The 24,820-nt window shown below is 42.0% G+C and overlaps 1 protein-coding gene across 1 annotated transcript in view; it reads left to right on the top strand.

The window, feature by feature from the left end:
* BLACAT1 (BLACAT1 overlapping LEMD1 locus) overlaps nt 1–24,769 on the top strand; it is a 43,512-nt gene extending 18,743 nt beyond the window's left edge. The window contains exon 2 of the mRNA XM_074308956.1: nt 2,035–24,769. Within this exon, the coding sequence (XP_074165057.1) occupies nt 2,070–2,171 (102 nt within the window). The 5' untranslated portion in view covers nt 2,035–2,069 and the 3' untranslated portion in view covers nt 2,172–24,769. The remainder of the gene's footprint in view (nt 1–2,034) is intronic.
* Nucleotides 24,770–24,820: the final 51 nt, after the last annotated feature.

The raw sequence follows: 24,820 nt of genomic DNA, 5'->3' as shown, positions 1-24,820 counted from the left end.
AGCACCTACTGTGTGCCAGGAACTGTGCTAAATGCTTGTCCCTGCACTCAAGGAGCTTATAGTCAAGTGCAAACAATAATACACCTATATACAGATATATGGGAAATAACTAACAGAAGGGAAGGCACTGGAAAGCTTTTGGTAGAAGGGAGCCTTTTAATTGGGAAGTCAGGGAGATTAGTGGTCAGAGTCAGGGAGGGAGAGGGTGTTCCAGCATGGGAGACAGCCAGAAAAAGTGCCTGGAATCAAAAGATGGAGAGCATCTAATGTAGTCTCTCAAATAAGATTAAGTGACTCAGCTGGGGTCATATAGATGCCAAATGGCAGATCCAGGAAAATGGCACATCCTTTGACTCCAAATCTCAAGCTCTTTCCCAGGACATCTCAATAGATCTCAGAAGGCAATTGGCACAATTGGAGTGAGGAAGACCTGAGCTGATGCTCCATTCCCTTAGAAACTTATTCAACTGTGTTACTTGCCAGTGACTTAAGCCCTCTGATCCTTAGTTTATTCATCTGTGAAATGGAGTTAAACAGCACCCCCTTCACAGGATTAGTGTGAAGTTTATGCAAAGTTCTTTGCTAACCTTAAAGCTGCTCATAGAAATGCTAGCTGTTATTATCTAGAGTACTTTGCAAACTTGAAGTTGCTGCATAAATGTCAAATACTACTTTTCTCTCTCATTTATTCCAAGAAGTGTTAGATAGACACCTCAGGAAAATCCTCCAGGATTCCTCCTTTGCATGTATTCGTGAGCACCACAGACCTAGGCTTGGCAGACCACTGGTAGAGGCAGTGGAAAACCACTCTGGTGGAATCACAAAATGATCAAGGGTTAAGGGAGCAGTCCTGTTAAGTTGATTCACAGAGCCATTTATTAGGTCCAGGAGAAAGTGACATTCCTAAAGTGAGCAGGCTGATCTGTGATGGCTCCTCATCCATCACTGATAGTGAGAGGAGCACAAGGATTCTCCAGCTTTTTGTATTGAAGACCCTGCCAGGTACTCAAGCAGAGGCAAATCTAAATGAAGCCTTGCTTCCCATTCTGCTGGGAGTTGGGATTACTCTTCTGCTGCTGGAGGAAAGAGACCTTTGTCTTAGTCATTTTGTCTTGTCCACAGCATGGAGTCTTATCTGGAGTGGGTGGAGGGGGGGAGTCAGCAAATACTTGTTGAATGAACAAATGTTCTTCCAGGTTTATATCAAGATGGTGGAGGAGGGCAGCATTTACTAGAATTTATGGGAAAAAATGTTCCAACAGTAATTTTTTACTAGCTGCAATTGTTGAAATTGGTGGGAAAGGAAGGTGAAAACCAATTTGTTTACACAGCCAATTACTCACTTCTGGGCCAATGACTATCATTTAACTTTTTTGTCTTTGTAACCTAAGAAACAATAACAACTTTCATGGATATAGCACTTTCTTGTTTGTGAAACATCTTCACAATAGAAATAAAAGTATTATTATTTTTATTTTACAGAGAGGGAAAGCAAGTCTGAAGGGGGCATATGGCCACACAGTATTGGAGGGAATGGCTCAAACTAAGGTTTTCGTACCTGACACCATTCATTAAGCCATGTTGTTTAAAACAAAAAAAGGAAGCAGGAACAGTATCACCAGCTTGTGTAGGTCTTTGCAAGTCAAAATTAATTTTCTGTCAAGTTATTTCTCCATCACCCAATCACAGATACACACACAGATACTATGTGTATCAGTGAGCTAGTAGAAGGAGATAGAGGTCTTTCTCTTGGCTATCCCAGATTTATTCAGGATCTAACTGGAAATTAATATTTGCTGGCCTTAGTGTTCTAGTTTTTCAGCTAGTACCTGCAAACAGACTCAGGTTTCAGAGGGTTCCCCTCACTCCTCCCTTTGTTGGGTCTGAAATGCAAGAAAGTACCAGGTGAAATCCAAATGCTCTCATCTGAGAATAGTAGGAGTGCCCCAACCGGTAGGCTTCTAGGAACATTAATCCCAGGCTGCATTGTGTCTTCCTGTTCTTCCATTCCTCCTTCCCCCTACTTCCCTACAGATCTCCAGTGAATGGCCCTCAGCCAGGAGTAGGGAATGCCCCAGTTCACCTTTGCCTGCTTCTGTGGACTCCATGGCTTCTGCAAAATGAAGAGGAAGAAAGAGGATACCCACAGACAGCGAGAGACAGCAGTGTGAGCGGAAACAGGGACTGTACCATTTGCCTGGTCAGGTTACCCCCTCGTTCCTTCCTGAGGGATTGTTTCACTTGGCGCCTTTTCAGATTCCAGATGTTAGGCTCCCACCTGGGGGTTGGGACCTTGAAGTAGAACACATAATTTGTGACCTCCATATGCTTTACATCCCCATGCTTCGTCTCATTTAGCCCTTGAATGGATGTTGGGTTTTTTCTGGAGGCAGAATGGGGATGTTTGGGATGGTCCCAGGTGATTTGAGAAGAAGTAGATGCTTAGCCCAGAGACAAAGCCAGGGGGTCCTTTCCTGTTCAAGATGATTCAAAACATAAATATCACCCCAACTGGCCCCTCTCCCCTTGCTTTTCCTCTGTACCCTCCAATCCTCCAGCCCCTACCCAGGAACCTCCCTGCTTCAGGGTGGTAGGGCAAAGATAGGATGAAGCCAACTGAAGCATGGGAACTTCATCAAGAGCAGAGAAGACTTTACAACAAATGGAATTCTATGAGAGCTCATTGGAGTTAACCCATTTAAGACTGAGTGAAGAACATGCTGTCATAGGCTGGGACAATTATTGTGAAATCAAGAAGGTGGGGAGATGGGCGACCAACTTCTTTTGATTAGAAACATGGAAATGACCCTTATCTACATTGGGGAAGTTGGAAAAAGAGGGAATATGTTGTTTGGTGGGCTCTGGTGGGACCAGTGTAGAAAATTTTTTTTCCAAAACTTGGATGGAAATTGGAGCTTAGAATTTTAGGGAGGAGTTTCAAAGGACAGATAGGAAGGTAGTAGAAGGGACTGGCCCGGTGTCTGTATTCCCATTCTTCTTTTGGAACTATCTGTCCCAAGTCCTCCTGTTTTAGGCTCCACTGGAAGTTAGAGTAGTCAAATGTGGGATGAAGGAATTAAGGAGCTTCAGTTGGAGAACTTCTGGCAGAGAGTAGGGTCTGTCCTTTCTCTCAAGATGGACTCTACTCCTTCAGGATTCTTTTTCTCTCCTCATCTTTTATTGAGAATTTGGCTTCTCTCTGGAAGGCAGGAGTTTCTTTTTTTTTTTTCCAGCTAAGCCAATCAATGTCATCATCCAATTCCACAATTTCCGTGCTTCCAGGGCAGGGATATGATCTAAGCAATTCTGCCTTCCCATTGAGCCCTTCTCCCCTCAGGTGGCTATCTATCAGGGGTTGGCTGGGGACCCCTCTTGCTTCCTAACCTCATCTGTTTACCTTTTCCATTTTTCTTAAAGCCATAGGAAAATGCCTAAATGCTGTGCCTTTGGGAGATCTGGGGAATGAGGAGGCATTGAAGATACCTTGCGGTTCTTGATTTCCTTCCCTTACCTGGGGCTTAGTATCAATCCTTCTTTCCAAGAACGAAGGAGGGAAAGAAGGAGATAATCCCTTCTTTATATTGTTTTGTATGCAAATAGACTTTTGTCACTGTGCCTGATTCACCTTTCTAGATGCTAAGAGGGAATGAAAGAAAAAAAAAAAAAGGAAGGGAGGGGAAAAGAAAGGAAGAAGGGAGGGAAGGAAAGAAGAAAGAACAGGAAGGAAGGAATGAGAAAAAAAGATGTTATAAATAGAAAGATCTTGTTTTTGAAAGAATGCTCTTTCTCACTATAGGAAGTAGCCCAGTATTTCCAAAAAAAATCCAATGAGGGAAAAAACCCTCCACTTACCAAGATAAAGGGTAATTCAGCCAAAGGAAGCATTGCTTTGATTTCCCATCCCTTGATAGTAGGCCAATCTCTTGGAGTTCTTGAACAACAGGGAGCAGAGAGGGATTATGTGCTAGACCCTTAAAAGGTAAGAGAAGTAAGTAGGGGCAAATTCTGCATAATTTGCTTTTATCAGGTCTGAGCATTCCCCCTTCAGGAACATTTGGAGGCAATACTTGGATTGCTTTCATGGACCTTAGGCTGCCTTTGTGAGGGTGGGGCAACTCCTGAAACCTCCCTTATTTCTATACCCATGTTCTCACCCTGCAATACACTCTTTCCTTTAGACCCAGATAGTTTAAACTGAGGCTGCTCCCCAAAGAAAAAGCAAGAAGCAACATTTAAAGGATACCAAAAAGAGAAACTTAAAAGTTCCTTCTTGCTTTTAGATGGCGAATAAGCTCTGAATATGGGAACATTCGCAAGTAGGAAAATGAAACTTTCCGTAGGTCATCACACCGTGAAACCAGACAGAGGTCTTGTATGTGCAGCAACTTTAAATGTTCTCATGAATAGATTGTCCAACCTCCCCTCTCCTACCTCTAAAACACAATTCACCTCTTGGGATTACTTGGGCTTCAGGAGAATACCTGCAGAAGAGTTAAAAGGCAGATTTGAGATACATACACTGATTGTCTCTTGAATCCCAAATCAGGGATAGAGGGAACAGAGGTTCCCTAAGGTCAATAGTATTTCTGAGACAAGGCCTAGCTGGCAGTTATAGAAAGCAGTATAGTACTTTAGCTTCCAAGCCTGAAGAGAAGCATCTAGCAGCTCTGTTCCTTTTTCAGAGCTGGGGTGAGAATAATAAGAAGGAAGATTAAAAGGCCAGTTTGGACTTGCTCTTGCTGTTGCTGCTGAAGTTGAAATGAGAATGAGCCACACATAGTCTATTAGGTTATTCTGCCCACCTAAGATTTCAATTTTTAGTGGCTCTTCTGGACTTTGGTTTCCCTTCAGTGAAAATAGGGGGACCATTCTCCTCCTTTTACTTGAAAAAATGGTGGAATTGAATGTACAGCTCTTGATCCATTGGGAGACTAAAGGAGAGAAGATTAGAAGAGTAAAGTATAAGTGGTCCATGAAGATGATGGGAATTTTATTCTGTTATCACCCTCAGAAATTTCACTTCCACCTTTCAGGAGATAGTGTCTCTGGCCAACTTGCCACCTGCTCCCATGCTCTGTCTCTCACTTATTCCCTGACAGTGAGGTGAAACTGTTTGATTGATTCCCTTTCCTGATTGAATCACTACCGTAAGTCAAGGTCATCCTCCAATTATGGTCTCCATATTAATGTTTGTACTTTGTTCCAGATTTATCCCATGACTAAAGCCAGGGTCAAAGGGGTTATGTGGTAAGAGTCTTGGGAACCTGAGGGAAATCAAACCTTTCAGGTTCTATTCATCTGATTCATTGTGGGAGCTGAAGGGATTCCCTTAGTCTCCCTGTGCCTTGGTTTCCCTATATGAAAGAAAGGGAAAAAATTGACTCTGCACACTTTTCCTCTTCCCTGTCCCCCTCCCTGCTTTCCGCAAGGGTATGCATGATTAGGATTTTAAGTATTTGGAATTCTTAGAATCTGATTGCTGTCCAGGGTCTTGGCTCAGGGAACAGAGGGGCAAAGGGACCTTTGGAGATCCCTAGCTTCTATCTCAGGTTGAATTTCCTAATATTTACAAAGTATTTTCCTTTCCAGTTTTCCAGGGAAGGAATTCTGAATGTAATGGACATGGGAAGAGAATATGTATATATTATATATGTATATATGCACACATATACAAACTCATAATGCAATAATTTAGTCAGCTGCAATATGAAGATAAAGATTTAGCTATACTTAGTTCCACACATCCCCTGTACTGTAACCAGAATGAGTGCTGTTCTGTGCTACTTTGGCATGGTGGATTTGTGGGAAGGAAATTATATTAGCATCTGTAAAAACATGGTAGGGGGTAAGGACACAGCGAACTGGTGCTCCTGTCCATAGAATGCCTCCAAAAAGATTCATGCTCTATACTATTCTATCATTCCTTTCTTGCTATAGATAAATCCCTAAAAAGCTCTTATGGCCGGTTTAGACTGCCTTCTCTAACTTTCTCTCTATCTTTGTCTCTCTGTCTCTGTCTCTGTCTGTCTGTCACACACACATATTTATATAACACACATTTACATGCTTAGGTACTTTATCCTATCTAGCCTACTACTTTCCTCACTACCCCAGAAACAATCTCTGCCATATTTTAGGGTCTTTACTGAATATGCTTAAAAGAATAAAGAATTATTCAGTTCTTTCCCTTTGCCCCATCTGAGTAAACTGCTAGTGAACTACATAATTGCTAGTGAGTTCCTACCCAAAGTGATTATACAGATTTATGGTAATATGAAGTCTGAGAATCTGCCCCCTCTACTGACTAAACATGCATTTTGCACATGGAATTCAGGATTCCACTGATGGGGTTACAGTGTGGCAGGGTTGTGAGAATAGAAGTAGAGAGACTGCAATGACATGAAATGAACTTGCAATCAAAATAGCTCAGTTTCCAAGGTGGTACCATTCCTGACTCTCCTGTGGAGTCTGGGAAAGTCATTTCTCTAAGTCTCAGTTTTCCCCATCTGTAGAATGGGGGAAATGATTCTCATTCCCTCTTTAACCAGGCAAGGGATGTGAGTTTGAATTTGAACAGATTATTTAAAATAGTATGAATTAAGAGTCTGAAATTAAGAGTGTGAAATAATTCATAGACTATCATTGGATTTAGTACAAGATGGGACGTTGGAAACCATCTAGTCCAAACTCTTCATTTTACATGTAGAGAGTATAACCAAAATGACCCAGATAGTTTTGTAGATTTGGGGGATTTGAACCATATGCCTTATATATAGGTAAAGACAATGAGTAACATGCCATATAGGGGATAAGTCAGAGACTTACAGAGATGGAAGGGACCTTTGAAGTCCTCTAATTTTACAGTTGAAGAAACTGAAATCCAAGTTAAGTAGCAGACCAAGGACTTGCAGCAAGTATTTCAAATCTAAATCCAGTCCTTTCCCTCCATAACAATGGAATAAACCCCAATTTATAACCTTGCAAATGGCCACTAAAGCCTTGCATTCTTTGAGCTACTTTACTAGTCCATGAAGTCTTAATATTCTTTGGAGAGGTAACTGTTTTTATAGCACAATATATATCAATTACACGTAAGATAATTAACTTGATGTGACTGATTCAAGAAATACTCAGTTTCTTGAGCCATGGAGCCAGGGTTAGTCACAGCTGTCATCTCCTTGCCTACTTAAATCCTCTGATTCCCCATTCTACATCCTTATCCCTGCCAACTTCGGGAAAAGAAAGAGGGTTAAAAAAAGAAAAGAAAATGTAATAACCCACTACTTGTTAAAGATCCAGGACTAGAGCATTGATCTTTTGAAGAAAATTCTATCTTGGACCACTTATTGGAATATGCTACCTATACCTGAGTCCTCTTCTCTAAATTGCTTTTTCATGCTCTTAATTTCAGGAGCTATAAGTCTGAAACATGAGGAATAGGGACAGATTATTCTGTGAAGTACAGAGTTGCAGCCCTGGCTGATGGTATCAGCAAGGCACTGGGTGGCAAATGGTGGGGGCACGAGTTCAGGGTCTTTATCCTGGCTAGGGTCTGTGAAGCCTATTTAGACCTAATGGTATCGTTCTGAATAAGGATAATCTTACTGTTCCTATATAACATTTCCTCAGGAAGCTTTTGTATTTTGCAAAAACCCTGTAGCTCTGTGAATTTTCCCCAGTCTTCCTAGTGGGGCACCTGGCCACTCCCTGCTCTGTTTTGAGGCAGTCCCCTCTATGGCAACCACTTTTTCTATTCCATCTAAGATTCAAGGTGCAGGGGGGAGGAAGAGGCAGAAGGAAACAGTTGTCAGAGAGAGATGGCTGGACTCAGGCGAAATCCTCAGGACTCTCCCAGCCTCCGTCACCATGGCAACGTAGTTATTTTTAGCCAGTTACTCATGATGCTAGGAGCACTGACTCTCTCTGCTCCAGAGAGGCCAGACTGGCCTCTGCCCTCATCCTTCTGTGTTGTCCCTCCTTTCAGAGACCTGAGGTGGAGGAGACAAATGGAGGGACAGGAGGCCTGCTAGGTGACCTCCCAGCTGGGCATCCTACTCCAGAGGGATCCAGTTCTAAGGGCTGTCAGCCCCCACACCTTCGGTTTTGTGTCTGTCTTAGGAATCTAGTTCCTAAGTGATCAAACGTTTTCTCCTCTCTCTAGGCAGTTACCCCAGAGAAAAACAGCTGTCACTCTAGGAGAGTTATCACTCGGGGCAGTGAATCTGAGGAATCTTTTCCCTGATGGTTAAACAAGCAGATTCTGAGGGAGTTTGTTGCCAGCCCTAGGGAATACATTGTCCTCATCCTGAAAGGACATAGAGAGATTAATTTGGATGATTAGTAGTCAAGTAGGTTGTTACTGGGAACATATATTTGTTAGTCCTCCAGAATTAAAAACAGGTAACAAAGAGGACTTTGAGCTTCCTAAAACCCAAGCTTTTAGTCACCCTTCAGGCTATGAAATGGAATCATGGGTTCCTCTCCTTCACAAGAATAGCCATGCTTCCATTTCCCTTTCCTCCTCAGGACTGAAGGTATTCTTCCTCTTCCCATTCACTCTCTCACTCTCTTCATCTCTTCTAGACCCCATCCTTCTCCACTCTCCCCTTTTTCCAGGATGGCAGGGAAACCTTAGGGAGACAATGGTGCTACTATTTCCCCTCATTATTTATTCCAATATTAGTCAGTAGCCCTTGAACCCAGCGCATGGAGCTGGGGTAAGGATGCTCTTATGCAAACCCTCTCAAGTCCTGGCATTTCTGTGAAGCCACAGCCTCAGAGACAGTTCCTGAGCCAGTACAGTAATAAACTGGATCTATCTCTTGCACTGAAATCTTCCTCTACCAAGCTGCCTCTCATTATTCATTTTCCTGGGGTAGCAGGGACCCATTTACTTGGCAAATAATTGGTTCCTTCTGGCTCAAGTTGTCCCTTTCCTGAACCTATGCACCTGGAGTAAGCACTTTTCTCATTCATGCTGAAAAACATGCCTGTAAATGCTGCTCTGTTAATTGCTGTAATAAATGGACTTTATTATATCCCTTTGCAGTAAATGGATTATGGTGTCATTGTGGATGGGGCCTCCATGTTTATTATACAGGGCGACCCTTTGCAGCAGGAAGAGCATAATATTAAAAGCTACAGATGCTGTTGGAGAAAGGAGGGGGGGGGAAGAGAATTGGAAGAATCCAAGAGGTTGAATTGAAGCCCTGGCTGAGGTGCCAAGAGACCTGCCCTCTGTGTGGCCTTGGGGGGCCTTCCCCTCTACAAGCCTCATCCTCGCTTATCTTTGATTGGAGGAGAATCAATCTTTCTGTCTCCTTTCTTCACAGAGAGGAGCAGCTGGATGGAATTGACTGCTCTGGGGAAGAAAGGCATCTTACAGGACATGATTGCATGTAATAATGAAAGATCCTTTATTTTCATAAAAAAGAAAAGACTCCAGGCTGAGGTATTCCAAGTATGAATAGCACAAGGGTCTAGAAATGGAGATTTTCAGACCCAGAGTTAAAAAGAAAAGAAAAGGGGAAATGTTTCTAATTGAAAAGAGTTTCAGAGAAAGTAAATTGGAAAGTTTTGGGAACAGTATAGGATAAAGAACTGACTATAATACATGTTAAAAAACCATGACAGGAAATAAGGAACCCAGTCTACACAAGCACACACACACATAGAGTTCCTTCTCCTAATCCAGCATCTACTAATCCTTCAGGAAGAAATTGAGATCATTTGAAATGTCAAATATGGGCGAGTCTCAAGTCCCTTTCCCCTGAATAAGTCATGAAACAGAGACAGAGATCAGTTCAGTAAGTTCACATCTATGAGTGTATAGTTCAGCAAGGAAGTATGACTTGCATTAATCTATTATTTTATTAAAATGAATATTCCTTCCATTAACATAGATCCCAATCTTCCTATGTCTTGGTAGGTGGTTTAATGAATTTCATTGACCCAAACTGTAAAATTAAATTAAATAACTTAACCTAGCAGCTAACCTTTGAAGCTCTTTGAACTTACTAGTCTAGTCCATTAGGCGGGCCCTCACTCAGCAGGCACACAGCCTTCTAGGATACAGCACTATTTCTATGTCACAATTACATATCAGAGGAGGATTTAAAATGGGAGATACTGAACATTAGTAAGAAAACTATAAAGTGATACAGAATAAATGCATAAGGAACATGCAAACAAAGGATTATTTGAAGTCCCAGGGTGGAGGATGGGACAAGAAATCTCTAGCAACTGGGAGGATGGGAAGACATTTCCAAGAGAAAGTAGCATTTGAACTTAAACAAGGCCATAAAATCAACTCATTCAAACCTATCATTCCAGTGCAAGTGACATAAATGGCCCAAGGAAGTCTATTCCAGGCATAGGGAACTGCTGTGAGTAAAGGTTTGCAGGTAAGAAAGTGTGGTATTTGTATGGGAAAGCAGTCTAGTTTAGCTGGAGCTTATAGTACTTGTAAGGAAGTGTTGAGTTTTGGAAAATTGACTAAAATCATCAATTAAGAGACTCTTGGTAATTTTGGAGAGAGGAGTTTCACTTGAATAGGCAAATCACAAATCAGTTTGCAAGGGGTAGAGGAGTTAGTGAGAGAACAGAAAGTAAGAGGAGACAAAAGGTAAACTTTTCCTAGAAATTTAGTTATGAAAGAGAAGACACAGTATGAAAATTTGAGAGAACTATAGGATGAAATGAGAGGTTTTGTTTGATTTAAAGGTAAGGGAGACCTAGGCTTGTAAGCCACTAAGGAAAGAGGTAACTAAGAAATTGGAGAAGGGGGGAAGGGTCTCAATTATGGAAAGTTAGGCAGCTCAGGTCCAGGGGATAGAGTAATGTGTCCAGAGTCAGAAAAAAATGAATTCAAATCTGGCCCCAGACACTTACTAGTTTGTAACTCTGAGCGTTACTTAATTTCTGTCTGCCTCGGTTTCCTCAATTATAACATGAAGATAATAATAGCATCTACTTCCCCCTAATTTCAGTGAGGATGCTCAAAGGAGATACTTGTAAATCACTTAGCTTTGTATCTAACCCATAGTAGGTGCTTAATAAATGCTTCTTCCCTTCCTTTCCCTTTGAATACTTAGCTAAGGAATTTGAATGTGAATACACAAAGAACAGTCTCTTAATGGTTTTGAGTTGAGGATTAACACGATTAGACCTAGATTTAAAACTAGAAGAGATTTTGGAGATTAAATTCAACCTCCCTTCAGTGGCTTGGCCTTCAGAGGTAATCCGACTTGCTCAGGTCACATAAGACTCATTTCATCTGAGTCAGGATTCACATCCAGATCTTCTGGATCTCAGGCTCAGAGCTGCAAGTCTGGCAGCAGAAGGGAAGGAGGGAAGGGGAGAGCTTCGGAGATAGCTAGACTGGGCGGGTGGCAGTGGGAGGATGGCTAGTAGACATAAAACAGAGATAGAATCATCTGCTTAAATATGAGAGGTGAGGGACAGGGAAGAGTTGAAGAGAGGACTGAGCTTTAAAATGTAAGACGTGAGGGAAGACAAATAAAGGAACAGGATCTGGGGTAGAAATGTTAGATTTAGATATATTTCATTTAAGATGCCAATGGATAGAATTTCCAGGGGAAAAGAGTAATTTTTATAGATAGCTGAAGATACATGTCTGGAGTTTGAGAGAGAGAGATGAGAACTGAAATCATCAACATAAAGATTATAATTGAAACCCTAAGAGTGATAAAATGTCCAAGAAAGTGAAGAAAAAAAGGCTAAGGAGGGAACCTTGGATAATATCCTCTGTAAGGACTGGGGAAGAGGTTAAGAAGCAGAAAAGGAATGAGTTTGATGTCTCTGGAACCACAAGAGGAAATTGTAAAGCAGGAGTCCTCAGCATTTTCAAATGATTCAGAAAGGTCAAGAAGGATGAAATTTGGCCACTAGTTTTATGATTAGGAGCTTCTCTATGACCTTTAAGAAGGCAGTGTCTGGTGAGGATGGAAACTAGGTCACATGGGGTGAGGAGAGAGTAGATGATGAAGAATTAGAGACACTGGGTATAGATTGCATTTTTTTTCTAAGTTTGATTATGGAATTTAGGAAAGAAATTAAACTAAGCAGAGGAGAACTAAATTAAACTAAGAGGAGAGAAAAGTCTTCATAATCCTAGGGTAGAGTTTAGTATCAGGTACAGTTTTTTTTAATTAAAGCTTTTTTATTTTCAAAGCATATGCAAGGATAATTTTTCAGCACTGACCCCTGCAAAACCTTGTGTTCCAAAATGTCCCCTCCTTCCCCCATCCCCTCTCCTAGATGGCAAGTAATCCTATATATGTTAAACATGGTAAAAATATATATATGTTAAATCCAATATATGTATACATATTTATACAATTATCTTGTTGCACAAGAAAAATCAGATCAAAAAGGAAAAAATGAGAAAGAAAACACAATGCAAGCAAACAACAACAACAAAAAGAATGAAAATGCTCTGTTGTGAACCACACTCAGTTCCCACAGTCCTCTCTCTGGGTGTAGATGGCTCTCTTCATCACAAGACCACTTGTATAATCTTGTTGTTGCCGTGTACAATGATCTCCTGGTTCTGCTCATTTCACTCAGCATCAGTTTCTGCAAATATCTCCAGGCCTCTCTGTATTCATCCTGCTGATTGTTTCTTATAGAACAATAATATCCCATAACATTCATATATCAGGTACAATTTTTAAAGCAACTTGTGATATCATCAAAGAATGGAGCTCATACTGAAGGATTTCTTTTATCAATACAGCTTGGCATCCCTTCTATACCTTAGAGTCTTAGAGAGTTGCCTAGGACATAAATAGGTAGAATAGACCCAAAGAAATGGCATTTACTAGGGGTGCTAGGGGTACAAGGCACTGTGCTAAGTGATGGGGATACAAATATAAGTAAGCTTGCATTCATAAGCAGCTTGCATTCTGACAGACAAGAACACATAAAGGGAAATTGGAAATGTAAGGTAGGAGAGAGTATGCAGACAGTGACACAGTTTGGAAATAATAGTCAGGAAGTGCAGAGTCCAAGCAAAACACCAGAGCCCTAGGTGGATGGATCCCAGAGCAGAAAACAAAATTCTTGTGGGGGGGGAGGGAGAGGAGGATGCTCAGAATACCAGAAGTGTGAAAATGGTAGTCAGAAAGTGCTTGGGATCCTTCAGGCAGTCTGTACCTGAGGAAGGACTTGAACCTAGTTGTTCTTGACTTAGAGACTAACTCATTATGCACAATTCCAGGCTGTCTTTCACCTTTGCTCACTTGGAGTTTGATAGATGCACATTTTTTGGCTCGGCCAGATGGGCTAAAAGAATTTAAATAGACATGTATACACAAATGAGAGGCAACATGACATAGGAGGATAAAGGAACCTGCTTTAGAGGCAGGGACATACATGCTGGCTATTTGACCACCAGCAACTCATTAACCTTCTCAGTGCTCCCAGGTAACACCTGAAAAGTCACAGGTAAGGTTAAAAAATGTGGTTTATTTGATCTGCAATATTTAAAGGTGTTTCCATAGAGGAATCACGGGTGTAGACTACCCCAAAGTACATATATACACATGTACATGCAAACACACAGATACACATCCCTACCTATATGTACCAGCCTTGTGCTAGGTAGACTAATGTGGTGTCATAGGTAGCATGCTTTCAGAGAAACCTGTAAGTGTCAAACCCCTTAATTACCCAACTGTCTTATGCTGAGATCCCACAATTAGAGCTTAATTTCTTTGACAGGAGTACCATTTTCACCTTTTTCTGTCATATATATTTCAGTGCGAATGAACTCATCACACTTTCTCCTGAATATAGATTTTGATAGGAGAAGAGAGAGAAAAATAGAAAGATACTGAGCATAATATCGGAAGAGCAGGCATATTGAAACAGGCAAAGGTTGGAGAAAGGGAAGTGGAGATTTGAATAATGATAAAGAATTTCCATATTCATTATCTCATTTGATTCTCACAACAATACTGCAACATGCCTAGGGTAGGTAGTAATTGTCTCATTTTATAATTTAGAGATGTGGTGTAACTGTTCCAAGGTCAGTCAGGAGCTTAGTTGGGTCTGGAACCCAAATTTTTTGTCTCCTCAGTGATTGTTCATTATATTACATCAAACAAGTAATAATAACCAGCTCACATTTATATAACACTTTAAGCTTTGTTAAAAAAAACAAAAAAAAAAACAAAAAAAAAAAACCTTTACATATGTTATCTCATAATCCTGCGAAGTCCATACTATTTTTATTCGTTTTCTGGATGTGGAAACCAAAACTCAGAGAGCCTGCTAATTCCCAGTGCCACACAGCTAGTCCCTGAGGCAGATTCAAACTCAAGTCTTCTCACATGTAAGCCCAACAAGCTCACCATGAACCTTATGGCCCACAAAGTAGGAATGGGCCCCACTGGGGAGTCCTGACAAGAGGTAGGTGGAAAAAAGTAGGAAGATACACAACATCCCACTTTCCTCACATAAGCCAATACAAACTCTAATATTCTTTCACTTTGCCCCTTTCCTTCAATACACAAGTTTTCAGCCCTTCTCCTTTTGAGCTGGAATTGCTGCCAGGTATTCATAGCAATAGCTGCCCCAGACAGTGGGAAAATTCTACCCTCTTATTGTTACCGCTCCTGATCATATCTTACCCTAGATGGCAGAAATCCTCCTCCTTTTAAATTTGAGGGGAGCAGAATGAATTTTAAAATGGATGGAACGTTTTACTCAGAGTCTTCACAAATTACCTCTTCTTCCCTCAAATCGTTACTATCCTTATCACCCTTTAGTTGGCCCCCAAATTGGTCTCCCTTTTTCTCCTCCTTTCCAATCTATCTTCTACATAGCTATCAAAATGATTTTCCTGAATCAGGGCTGACTATTTTACTCTATTACTCAATAAATTGCATTAATTCCTTACTAAGCATAGGATCAAATATGATTTCTTCTTTATTTCTTTTTTGAAAAAAAATGTACAAAGTTTATAATTTCCATAAATTATTAGTATGATAACACATTTATAGAGATAGTAATAGGAACTGGTCCTGGAATTTCTTTTGTATGGAGAATTCTCTGCAACTTAGATCCTTAGATTGGTGAGAACTTGAGAGACTTGCCCAGGCACACTACCAATATATGCCAGAAGTGAAATTTGAACTCAAAACATTGTTTCAGGTTGGTTCTCTATCCATTATTCTTCTCCACATATATAATTTATAAATAAACAAATATATGTGTATTGGGAATGTATGCACGATCAAAAGTCTGGAGATCTCACAATACAAGGTTTACCCAGTACAACTAAGGTCTTTGAAATTTTGTCCAAGTCAGCCTTCACAGAACACAGATGCACACTCACTCCAACCATCCTCCCCTACTCTTGGGCACAGTTAAAGCCATGTCCTCCCCAAACTCTCCAAAAACTCCTTTTCAGTGTTGCCAAAGGTTAAGTAGAATGAAGCACAATATCTGAACTTTAGGGGTGAACTAAGTGCCATGATTCATTCTGTTTTCTAATTAATCAAAGGTGCTCTGCAATAGCTCTTTTTATCTCCTCTATCCCTTTGGAAGGAGGAAAGGAAGATAGCTAGTTAGATAAGTAAGAAGTGAGCATGGGCTTTGAAACATGGCTCATCAAGGAGAATGCACCATGATTTGGTCAGATAGAGGGCTAGACCTGGTCTCATTTCCCAGCTTAGATATTTCCTAGCTGTGATCTTAAGCAAATCACTTAATTTCTCTGATTTTCAGTTTTCAGCCACCCAGACTCCTGGTTTGAGTTTGGAAAATGTGGTTTAAATCTCACCACAGACAAATCAGTGTCCCTTGTTTGTAAAATGGAGATAATAATCCCTCTAATTCTTACTTAGTAGGGTTCTTACCACAGTCAGATAAGATATGAAAAGTGCTGTTAACTTTATTTTTTTTAATGGCAATCAGGAATAAGTAACCTAACCTGGGTCACACAGGTAATAAGTGATATCTGAGCCATATTTGAACACAGGGTCTCCTAATTCCAGGGCCAGTATGCCATCTGCTGCATAACAAAGCTGCCCCCCATCCTGAAAATTTTAGAAGGGCTACATAAATGCTATACTCGTTCCCCATTGGCTGAAAATGAGTCAAGTATAAACAGAATAAACTAGGTCCTTAAGGCCTCTGTGTAAGTGGTACCATCCTTTTGGATGGATTGTAAAGTCTATGGATGCACGTTAAATCAAGGGTATCCATAACTAAATAGAGTAGGTTAGGAATTTTTCCATTCAGTCGGAACTCTCCAGTCTGAGCTAAATAAAATCTTCCACATGCATTTCTAATTACCCTTTTCTGAATTGAATTCTTTTACCATTTAAATAACTATCTTTGCCTTAGAACAAGGATGAGGAACCTTTTTTCTACCAAGGGTCATGTGGATGTTTATAGCATCATTTATGAGCCATACAAATTTATCAACTTGTAGAATTCAAATAGTGGGAAGTTATTGTAACTAGCTTTCAGCTCATCATCATCACCTTAGCAAATGATTTTGCAGACTTTATATGTCCACTGGCCAGTTGTTCCTCACCCCTTCTTTAGACTAAAATTGCTTGGAGGTGGAAAGAAAATGGGTTATAAACATTTAACATATATGGGACCACCTGCCATGTTGGGGGCAGAGGGTAGAAGGAAGGAGGGGAAAATTTGAAATAGAAGGGAGTACAAGGGATAATGTTGTAAAAAATTACCCATGCATATGTACTGTCAATAAAAAGTTATAATTATAAAATTAATTTAAAAATAAAGTATAAAAAAAAGAAAACGGGTTATAAAAGTAAAAACTAGTGAGAGCAGCAATAAAAGATAGCAAAACTAATAACAATAACTAGTATTTACAATGTGCTTTAAAGTTTATAAAGTACATTATATGCATTATCACAACAACCTTTGAGATAGGATTAAGAATATTCTTATCCCTGTTTTACAGATGAAGAAACTGAAGATTAGAGAAGTTAAGTAACTCTCTTCCCACCAATCTTTCCCTCTTTCCCTTTCCCCCTCTCCCCTTCTCTCCTCCTCTCCTCCTTCTCCGCCTCTCTTGGTCACATAGCTAGTGTCAAATACAGGTTTTAAACCTAGAGTTCCTGACTCCAAGGTTATGCTATCTCTAAAAAATGAGCTGAACCATTAAAAAAAAAAACCCAAAATAATCAAGAATCAGATGCAGTACATTTATGAAACCAGAAGTCATAAAACCACAGACTAAACTAAAGAATAATAGAGGTCAGGGGGTCCTATCTCCCATTTTATAGATGAGGAAATCAAGATTCAGAAATATGAAGTATCTTGTGGTAGTCACATGGGGAGTCAATTGCAGAACCAGGATATAAAATCAGAGTCTTGTTGCCTGTGTGAGACTAGATAAATCCAAGAATCTTAGTTTCTGGAGCCAAGGTCCAGAGATCAGCAGTTTAAAAAGTAGTGAACCTGGGGACAAAGGGCAATAATTCCCTCCATAAGAAAGGAGGAGCCTGGGGCCTGGAAATGGCCAGCAGTGTCTAAGGCCTAGGGTCTAGATTCCTTGTTGTAATTGCAGAGGCCGAAGACACAGGACATCAGGGCACGACAAAGGTATTGTTGGAATTCGTACCCTGAAATGCTGGGCATCAGAGAAAGACCTCCTATACTTATTTGCCTTGGGCTCTTAGATTCATTATTGTTCTTTTCTGAGCTAAAAAGGCAGGATCATTAAGAGCTCAAAGGGACCTAATGCTGTTATCCAGTCCTACATTCTCATTTTACAGAACAAGACTTGAAAGTAAAGTGATTTGCTTAAAGTCATGGGGTAGATAGATCACAGCCAAAATTTGAACCCAGGTCCTTCTTACAATCAATATGGGATTCCTTCCTGGCAGACAGCAGGTGATGAATAAATTCATGCTGCTTGATTTTTGTGGATTTCTCTGTAATATATTGCCCTTTTATCTTAGTTTCTCTATTTACAACATGTGGAAAATCTTTTTTCAAATTAGAACAGAAAAGAGATGGAAAAGTATTTGTAGCCCTCACTGTACTGGGCAATAAATAACCTCTTGATTAACTGAATTGAACATAGCATGGGATAAAAAGGAATTCTTGTGGGTAAGTTTCTAACAGTCTAAGTTGCTGAGGTGCTGACCTGTATTGTTCCTCACTGGAAAATTCCTTTTGCCATGGAAATCACAGATTCAGTCCCCAGTCTCTATTTTAGAACCCTAGTCATCGAATGTTAAGTCTAGAAAAGGATCTTAAAGGATCCATGTCCTAGAAGAAAATTTCTCCATGGTACCCCCTTTCCTAAAATAGGCAAGAAACTATGAAATGCGGCTGACTGGGCCTGGCTGGCTGTTCCCCAGGCAGGGGCTGGCTGGTAAAACTGGATGAAACAAAGTGGGGAATAACTGGTAGAAACTCTGATTAAGGGAGCACCCTGCAGATGGCAATCTCTCCCACCAACTCAGCTTTGGCACATGAGGGGCTGGAGAAGGGTGGTGAGTGGAGGGGGAATGTGAAGGAAAAACAGCCCCACACACCACTCACATATTTACATCTGAACTGTCAAAATAGTTATTTTTAAGTGGAGTCCCGTCTGCTGCCAGTTTAAAATTAAGTAGAGCGACAGCGGGGGCGCCTGCTGAGACGTGAGGGCTGGAGGAGTCACAGAGAGCCAGTGGCTGCTGGAATCTGCCTGCATGGGAGGATATACGTGAGCCTGTTCTCTGCACGTGTATTCTTGGCTTCTGTACGCATGCATGCATGTGAACATGTGGCGTGTGCATGCGTGTGTGTGTGTGTGTGTGTGTGTTGTCATTTTAGGCTACTGAAACTTCTGGCGTTGGAGAATTTCCTGATTTGTCTCATTCACCTAATTGAATAGGGGTACTGGGGGAATCAAGTTCATTCTTCTTTCAACTCAGCTCTTTCTCTACTCAGCTAATGTGATCTTTCTAAAGTATTGACTGGGGGGCAGCTAGGTGGAGCAGTGGAGAGAGCACCAGCCTTGAAATCAGGAGGACCCAAGTTCAAATCTGACCTCAGATCCTTACTGGCTGTGTGACCCTGGGCAAGTCACTTAACCCCAATTGCCTTAGCAAAAAAATAGAAGAACTGACCAAGTCAGTCAGTTAGGGGGATGTCTACCCCAAGTACCCGCCATCTTTCCTGATAGAATGGGTGCAAGAGAACAATTTGTTCCAACAGCCATGAAGAGGGCTGGTTGGACGTTGAAGACGCGGAACTATTCATTAAGCTCCAGTGACTCCCATCACTTCCACAATCAGATATAAACGACTTCATTTGTCTATTAAAGCCCTTTGTGACCTGGTCTCTTCCCTCCTTTTCAATCACCTCACACCTTACCATGTTCCACAGACTCTACAATCCGGTGCCACTGGTCTCCTTTTTGTTCCTCGTCTCCTAACTTTAGGCACTTTTACCGGCTCTCCCCATTTCTGGGATGCTCTTTCCTTCTCATCTTTTGCCTCCTGGCTTCTTGCAAATCTCAGCTCTAATCCTCTGTTCTACAAGCTGCCTTTCTTTAGCCTCTTAATCCTTCAATTTTACACACACACACACACACACACACACACCATGCACATTTTTTTTTAACATAACTGTTTGCATGTTGTCTCCCTAATTAGAGAGCAGGAGCTGTCTTTTGCCTTTCTTTGTATACCCTCTTATGTCTTTAACACAGTACTTAGCACATAAATGCTTAAATGTTGACTTAATCTACACAAATATGTCTTGGTGGTTGAGAGTGGAGATTTCTATCTTATTTAAAAAGATTTCTAGGGAAGAAAATTGCACAATTTACTTTAATCCTACAACAGTAGAACACAGGAATTTCTTATTGGAACTCAAATATCTCTTATTGCACTTTATATCTATTTTTTCTCTTGAATCTGTAGGAAAGATCCCGGACGGTGCCTGGAAGTGAGGGTCACTGCCCATTTTAACAGTCTCTCCTTACCCTCCGCCTCCTCCCCACACACATTACCTGCCTTTAGGGTTCCATTTCCAGAGTCCTGGGAAGCTTGGCTTTGAGAACATTTCATGGGCTTGTCGATATTTTGATCATCCTAAAAATATTGAATTCTGTCTGCAAAGGCCATTAGGGTCTGAAAGCGGTGACCTCGGGTGTCAGAGTTATTATTTTCTTTTACAAAACCAGAGAGGGTGAGGGGGCTTTTGACACTAGTGGCAATCTAACTGAAGACAGAAGCTGGAGGGCTCTGGTGTAATCAATATGTCTCCCCTTTCCTGTCCAATCTTTTCTGGGTAATGAGCAGTGAGTGGGAATGTCACCTCTGTTAATGGGGGAAGATGCCACTGTGCACAGCTAGAAACGCCTCTCCGTCTTCATTAAGCCAGTAACAGCCCCGACTGCTTTTCCTCCCACGCTGGGTAACAGATGATTCCCATTGAAGAGTGATCACTATCCCACCGTTCTCTCCTCAGGCTTCAATCCCAAGCAATGACCCGACACCCATCATCAAAAAACACTGCCTAGGAAAGTGCCCTTTGAGGATAAAACACTGAAATGACAGGTTTAAAAAAAAAACAGATAAAAACACAGCCAGGAGGGCACATAAATACAATTTTATTTTCCAGGAACAGACACCAGTCTCCACTAGGGTTGTCTTGAATTATGTGACCCCTTCTTCCTCTTTCCCTTCCACCCATTCACCTCAAACTTAAAATGAGAATCCTTGACCGTCAATAGATCCTTCATAATCTCTCTGGACCTCAGTTTCCTCATCTGTATAATGAGGGGATTTGGAGACGGAAAAGTCAAACTCCTCCCACTGCTAAGAAAACTCCAAATGGGTCACAAAGAGCTGGACCTGACTAAATCAACTGAACAGCAACGTCATGAGGGGGTTGATCTAAATGATCTTTAAGGTCCTTTCTAGTTTTAAATCTCTTCCAAACTTCCCAGTTACAGTCAAGAACAGCACCATCCTTCCAGACACCTCTGCAGCATTCAGCGCTCCTCACTCCTCTCGCACGGGTCCGGTCTTCTGCCCAGTCTTTGTTTCAGGTTTCATAAGATCTCCACTCAGCCACCCCCTATTCAAGCCTTTATCAACTCTTGCCTAGACTACTGAAACGGCCTTCTAGATTCCTCTTTTGTGGTCTGCTATGTACATGGCAATGCTTCCCCCCCTCCCCAATCTTATATTTAAGTGTAATTACCCCCCCTGAGGCCAGGGGTAAGTGACTTGCCCAGGGTCACACAGCTAGGAAGTGTTATGTGTCTGAGATCACATTTGAACTCAGGTCCTCCTGAATGCAGGGGTGGTGCTCTATCCACTGCGCCCCCTAGCTGTCCCAAGTGTAAAAATTTTAAAATAGAAAAAGAAATGGCTTTCTATCTGACTTTCCCAAGTCCTTCTTAGTCTAAGCTATTCTTTGAGCAAGTACCAAAGGAAATTTCCTAAAACAATGTTCTGCTCGTGTCACACATCCCCCACTACATAAACGCTAATGGTTTCCTTTGGCATTTAAAGCTCTACAACATCTGGCTTCTTCCTACTTCTTCAGTCTTCATTCCCCTCCATTCAATCATTTCACACTGAACTAATCTCCTTCACAAATCCCTATCTTCCATCTCTGTGCTTTTGAACTGTCAGTTTACTATCAAGGATAAGCATTTATTAAGCACCTACTGTGTGCCAGGCACTGTACTAAGTACTATTGATGAGGGTACCGCAGAAGAGGTTGGGTCAGGTCCAGCTGTAAAAGGCGCCACTTTGCTAAACCCAAAGTTCTATGGCAAAAAGCTTTATTGTTAAAGAAGCACCAAGAGGGATTCTCTTAGAGGGCATACCATTCTCAAGAGAGAAGTGATCTGCAGAGTCATTTCTGAAGACCCATTTTATGTAGGAGTCTAAGGGATGTCTCCAGTGCATGTGGAATCTTGCGGGGGTCGTGGCTTCCTCCAAGAAAGCTTCGTCCGAGAGGATGCAAGACCATTTGGGTTTGTAGATCAAAGGAGACATTTTGTTGGTTATTTTACCTAATTTTACAGGGCTCACTCAGATCAAGCAGAGTTTTACTCTCATCACTATAGGAGTGTACAAAAAGAGAAAAGAGGGAAAAGTTCCTCAGGGAGCTTACAATCTAGTAGTGGAGAAAATGTGCAGGATGAGCAATCAATCAAGAAATCGTGATTAAGCACCTACTATGTGCCAGGCACTGTGCTAGGTGCTGGGTATACAAAGAAATGGTCCCAGGTCACGAGGAGCCCCCATTTTGAGGACTATTCCCTTTGCCTACAAGATTTCCCCTCCACTTCCTCCTGTGAATTCCACCAGACTCAGCTCAAATGTCCCCCTTTTCTTCCCGGAGAGTTAGGGCCTGCTTGTCTTCCAGGAGAGGACACCAGAGACTTCTCATCGTCTCCATGAGGCTGCTTTCCTGGATGCTCATCATTCTGCACAACACAATCTGCCGCACCTCGCACCCTGTTCGATCATTTCCCACCTCCGTGCAGGACTTCACGGTACCCCCCCCCACACCCAGTTTCTCAGTGTACTCTCCCCCATTGGACGGAAGTTCCTTGAAGGCGGGGCGTCATGCGTAGCGCAATGCCTGACACATAGTAGGTGCTTAATAAATGTCGGTGGACTCCAGCGCGCCCCCTAGCGGCTAGTTTTTTCTCCCTTGCATACCCTCCATTTTGTGTGTGTCTAGCTTGTATGTACAAGTTATTGACGGGCTGTCTCCTTACAATGCGAGCCCCCCAGAGCAGGCCCCGCTTTGTTTGTTTCGCTTTTTGCGTTTCTTTGTATTCTCCTTGGTGTTTTTGATACAGCAAAGACTTAATAAATGCTTGATGACTATCGGAGTCCGTGGTTCTTTTCACTTTCTAATAAACCTCTCCAGCACTCAGATTCCGAAGGGAAAAGAGCACGAGTCACAGGACGCGGAACTCAGTACCAGCATGGAGCACGTGTATTTAAATCTCAATAGGTCTCAGTTTCCTTGTTTGTAAAATGAGATGAGGGAATTGCAAGGCCCTCCTCATATCTGAAATTCCCCCACGCACGCAGTACGTAAGCACGTAGGCACGCACCCGCACCTTCTCTCTTTCCCCCTAGTGGGAAAATCTAGGGTTTAGCGTTGGAAATATTGTACTGCCTCTTTAAATTTAGGCCCCTCCTAAAGGGTGGCGATAGGAAAGTGAGACATACCAAGTTTAAAATAGGGAATAAATAGCATGATACCGAAGATTCTTGTTTTGCTTTGATTAATAAACCTATAATGGTAATGCTTCCTAAATTCTCTAATTAAATAAAGATAAAAATATATCTCCTTAAATTAATAATTTTTAATGAATGGGTGGTAAGATTATGCCTTTCCATTCTATCACCCCCTCACGATTGACCCTAGTGGTAGCGTCCCCTAGAATCAAGGAGCGCTCTTTTGTGAGACACCACTCGTCCCTCGGCGGTGACTTGGTACGGCCTAAGACGGGGATAAACGGGGAGGTGCACGTGGTCTAAGGAAAAAGGGTAGCTCTCCTCTCTCCCCCCGGAAACTGAGCCCCAGTCGGCCGGACCAAGATTCGCAGGAAGCGTGACGTGATTGGCTGCGGCGGCTGTTTCCGCTCCCGGGGAGTGGGCTCTCAGACGCCGGTTTGGGCCGGTACCGGACCCTGTTTTCCAGCAAGTCTGTCAAATGCTGTCAAAGCTGGGAGGGATCTGGGGAAGTGCCTGGTCCAACTGTCACCCTCCAACCCCCTCATTTTACAGAGGAGGAAACAGGCCCGGGCGAGGGAGTGACTTCAGGTAGAAAGGATCACAGTCTTAGTAATAATAATTGCTAGCGTTTGTATTGTGCTCTAATGCAAAACATTTTAGATGTGGTACTATTGCATATGTCCCTCACCGCCGCAGGAGGGCAGTGTTGTCGCCATCCCCCTATCTCACAGAGCGGGAAACTGAGGGGGACTTGATTAGAACTCGGCTCCCTGACTCCCGCTCCTGGCGCTTCTCATCAGTCACTGAAGGTTTATTTGTCAGGCCCCCGAGCAAAACAAAACCCCGCTCTCTGGGAACTTAGTTAAGTACTGAAAAACAATGTACAAATGAGCTACAGCCGGGGTGAACGGGAAGTAACAGAAAGTACTAGAATTAGGAGGGATTGCGGGAAATTTCCTGTGGAAGGTGGGATTCTAACTGAAACAGAAGTCCTGTCCAACCTGTCCATTTTACGGAGGAGAAAACTGAGGCGCAAGAGGTTTAAAGGCTTTCCCAAAGCTACTCAGAAGTGACAGCGGAGTTCTCAAACTCCGTCCCCCCTCCCCCGGGACGTTTATGCGGTTATGCGCCCGGTTATATAGCAAATGGGCTGAGGGGCGGAGACTACAGTCGGGCCCTCCCACAGTCTGAGGGACCGAGAACTCGCCCCTATTTAACAAGTTTGAGGACCACAGCAACGTAAGAGTTGGAAGGTGCTTTAGGAGCCTCTGGTCCGGCTCTGTGGAGTCTGTGGAGCTCCGCCGAGGGTGCGCCCAGAGTCCCTCAGGCGGGAGCGAATGCACAGGCCAAACCAGCCTTAACCATTTGCTGTTGTGTGACTCTGGAAAAGTCACTCATCTCCTGTTTACCATCTGTAAAATGGGGGTAATTGTGTGAAAACCAAGTGGGATAATAATTGCCACAGTAAGCACTGTGTAAGCGCCACCTATTATTAAGCAAAATGTGTAAGTAAAAAAAAAACAAAACAAAACAAAAAAAAAACCGTTACATGTGCTCCATAATGTGGACACAAATATGCTAGATTTAATTTAGAT

Source organism: Sminthopsis crassicaudata, chromosome 4 (genome assembly GCF_048593235.1).
Source record: "Sminthopsis crassicaudata isolate SCR6 chromosome 4, ASM4859323v1, whole genome shotgun sequence".
In the NCBI taxonomy this organism is placed as follows: Eukaryota; Metazoa; Chordata; class Mammalia; order Dasyuromorphia; family Dasyuridae; genus Sminthopsis; species Sminthopsis crassicaudata.
This window is presented reverse-complemented; position numbering and strand designations above follow the sequence as displayed.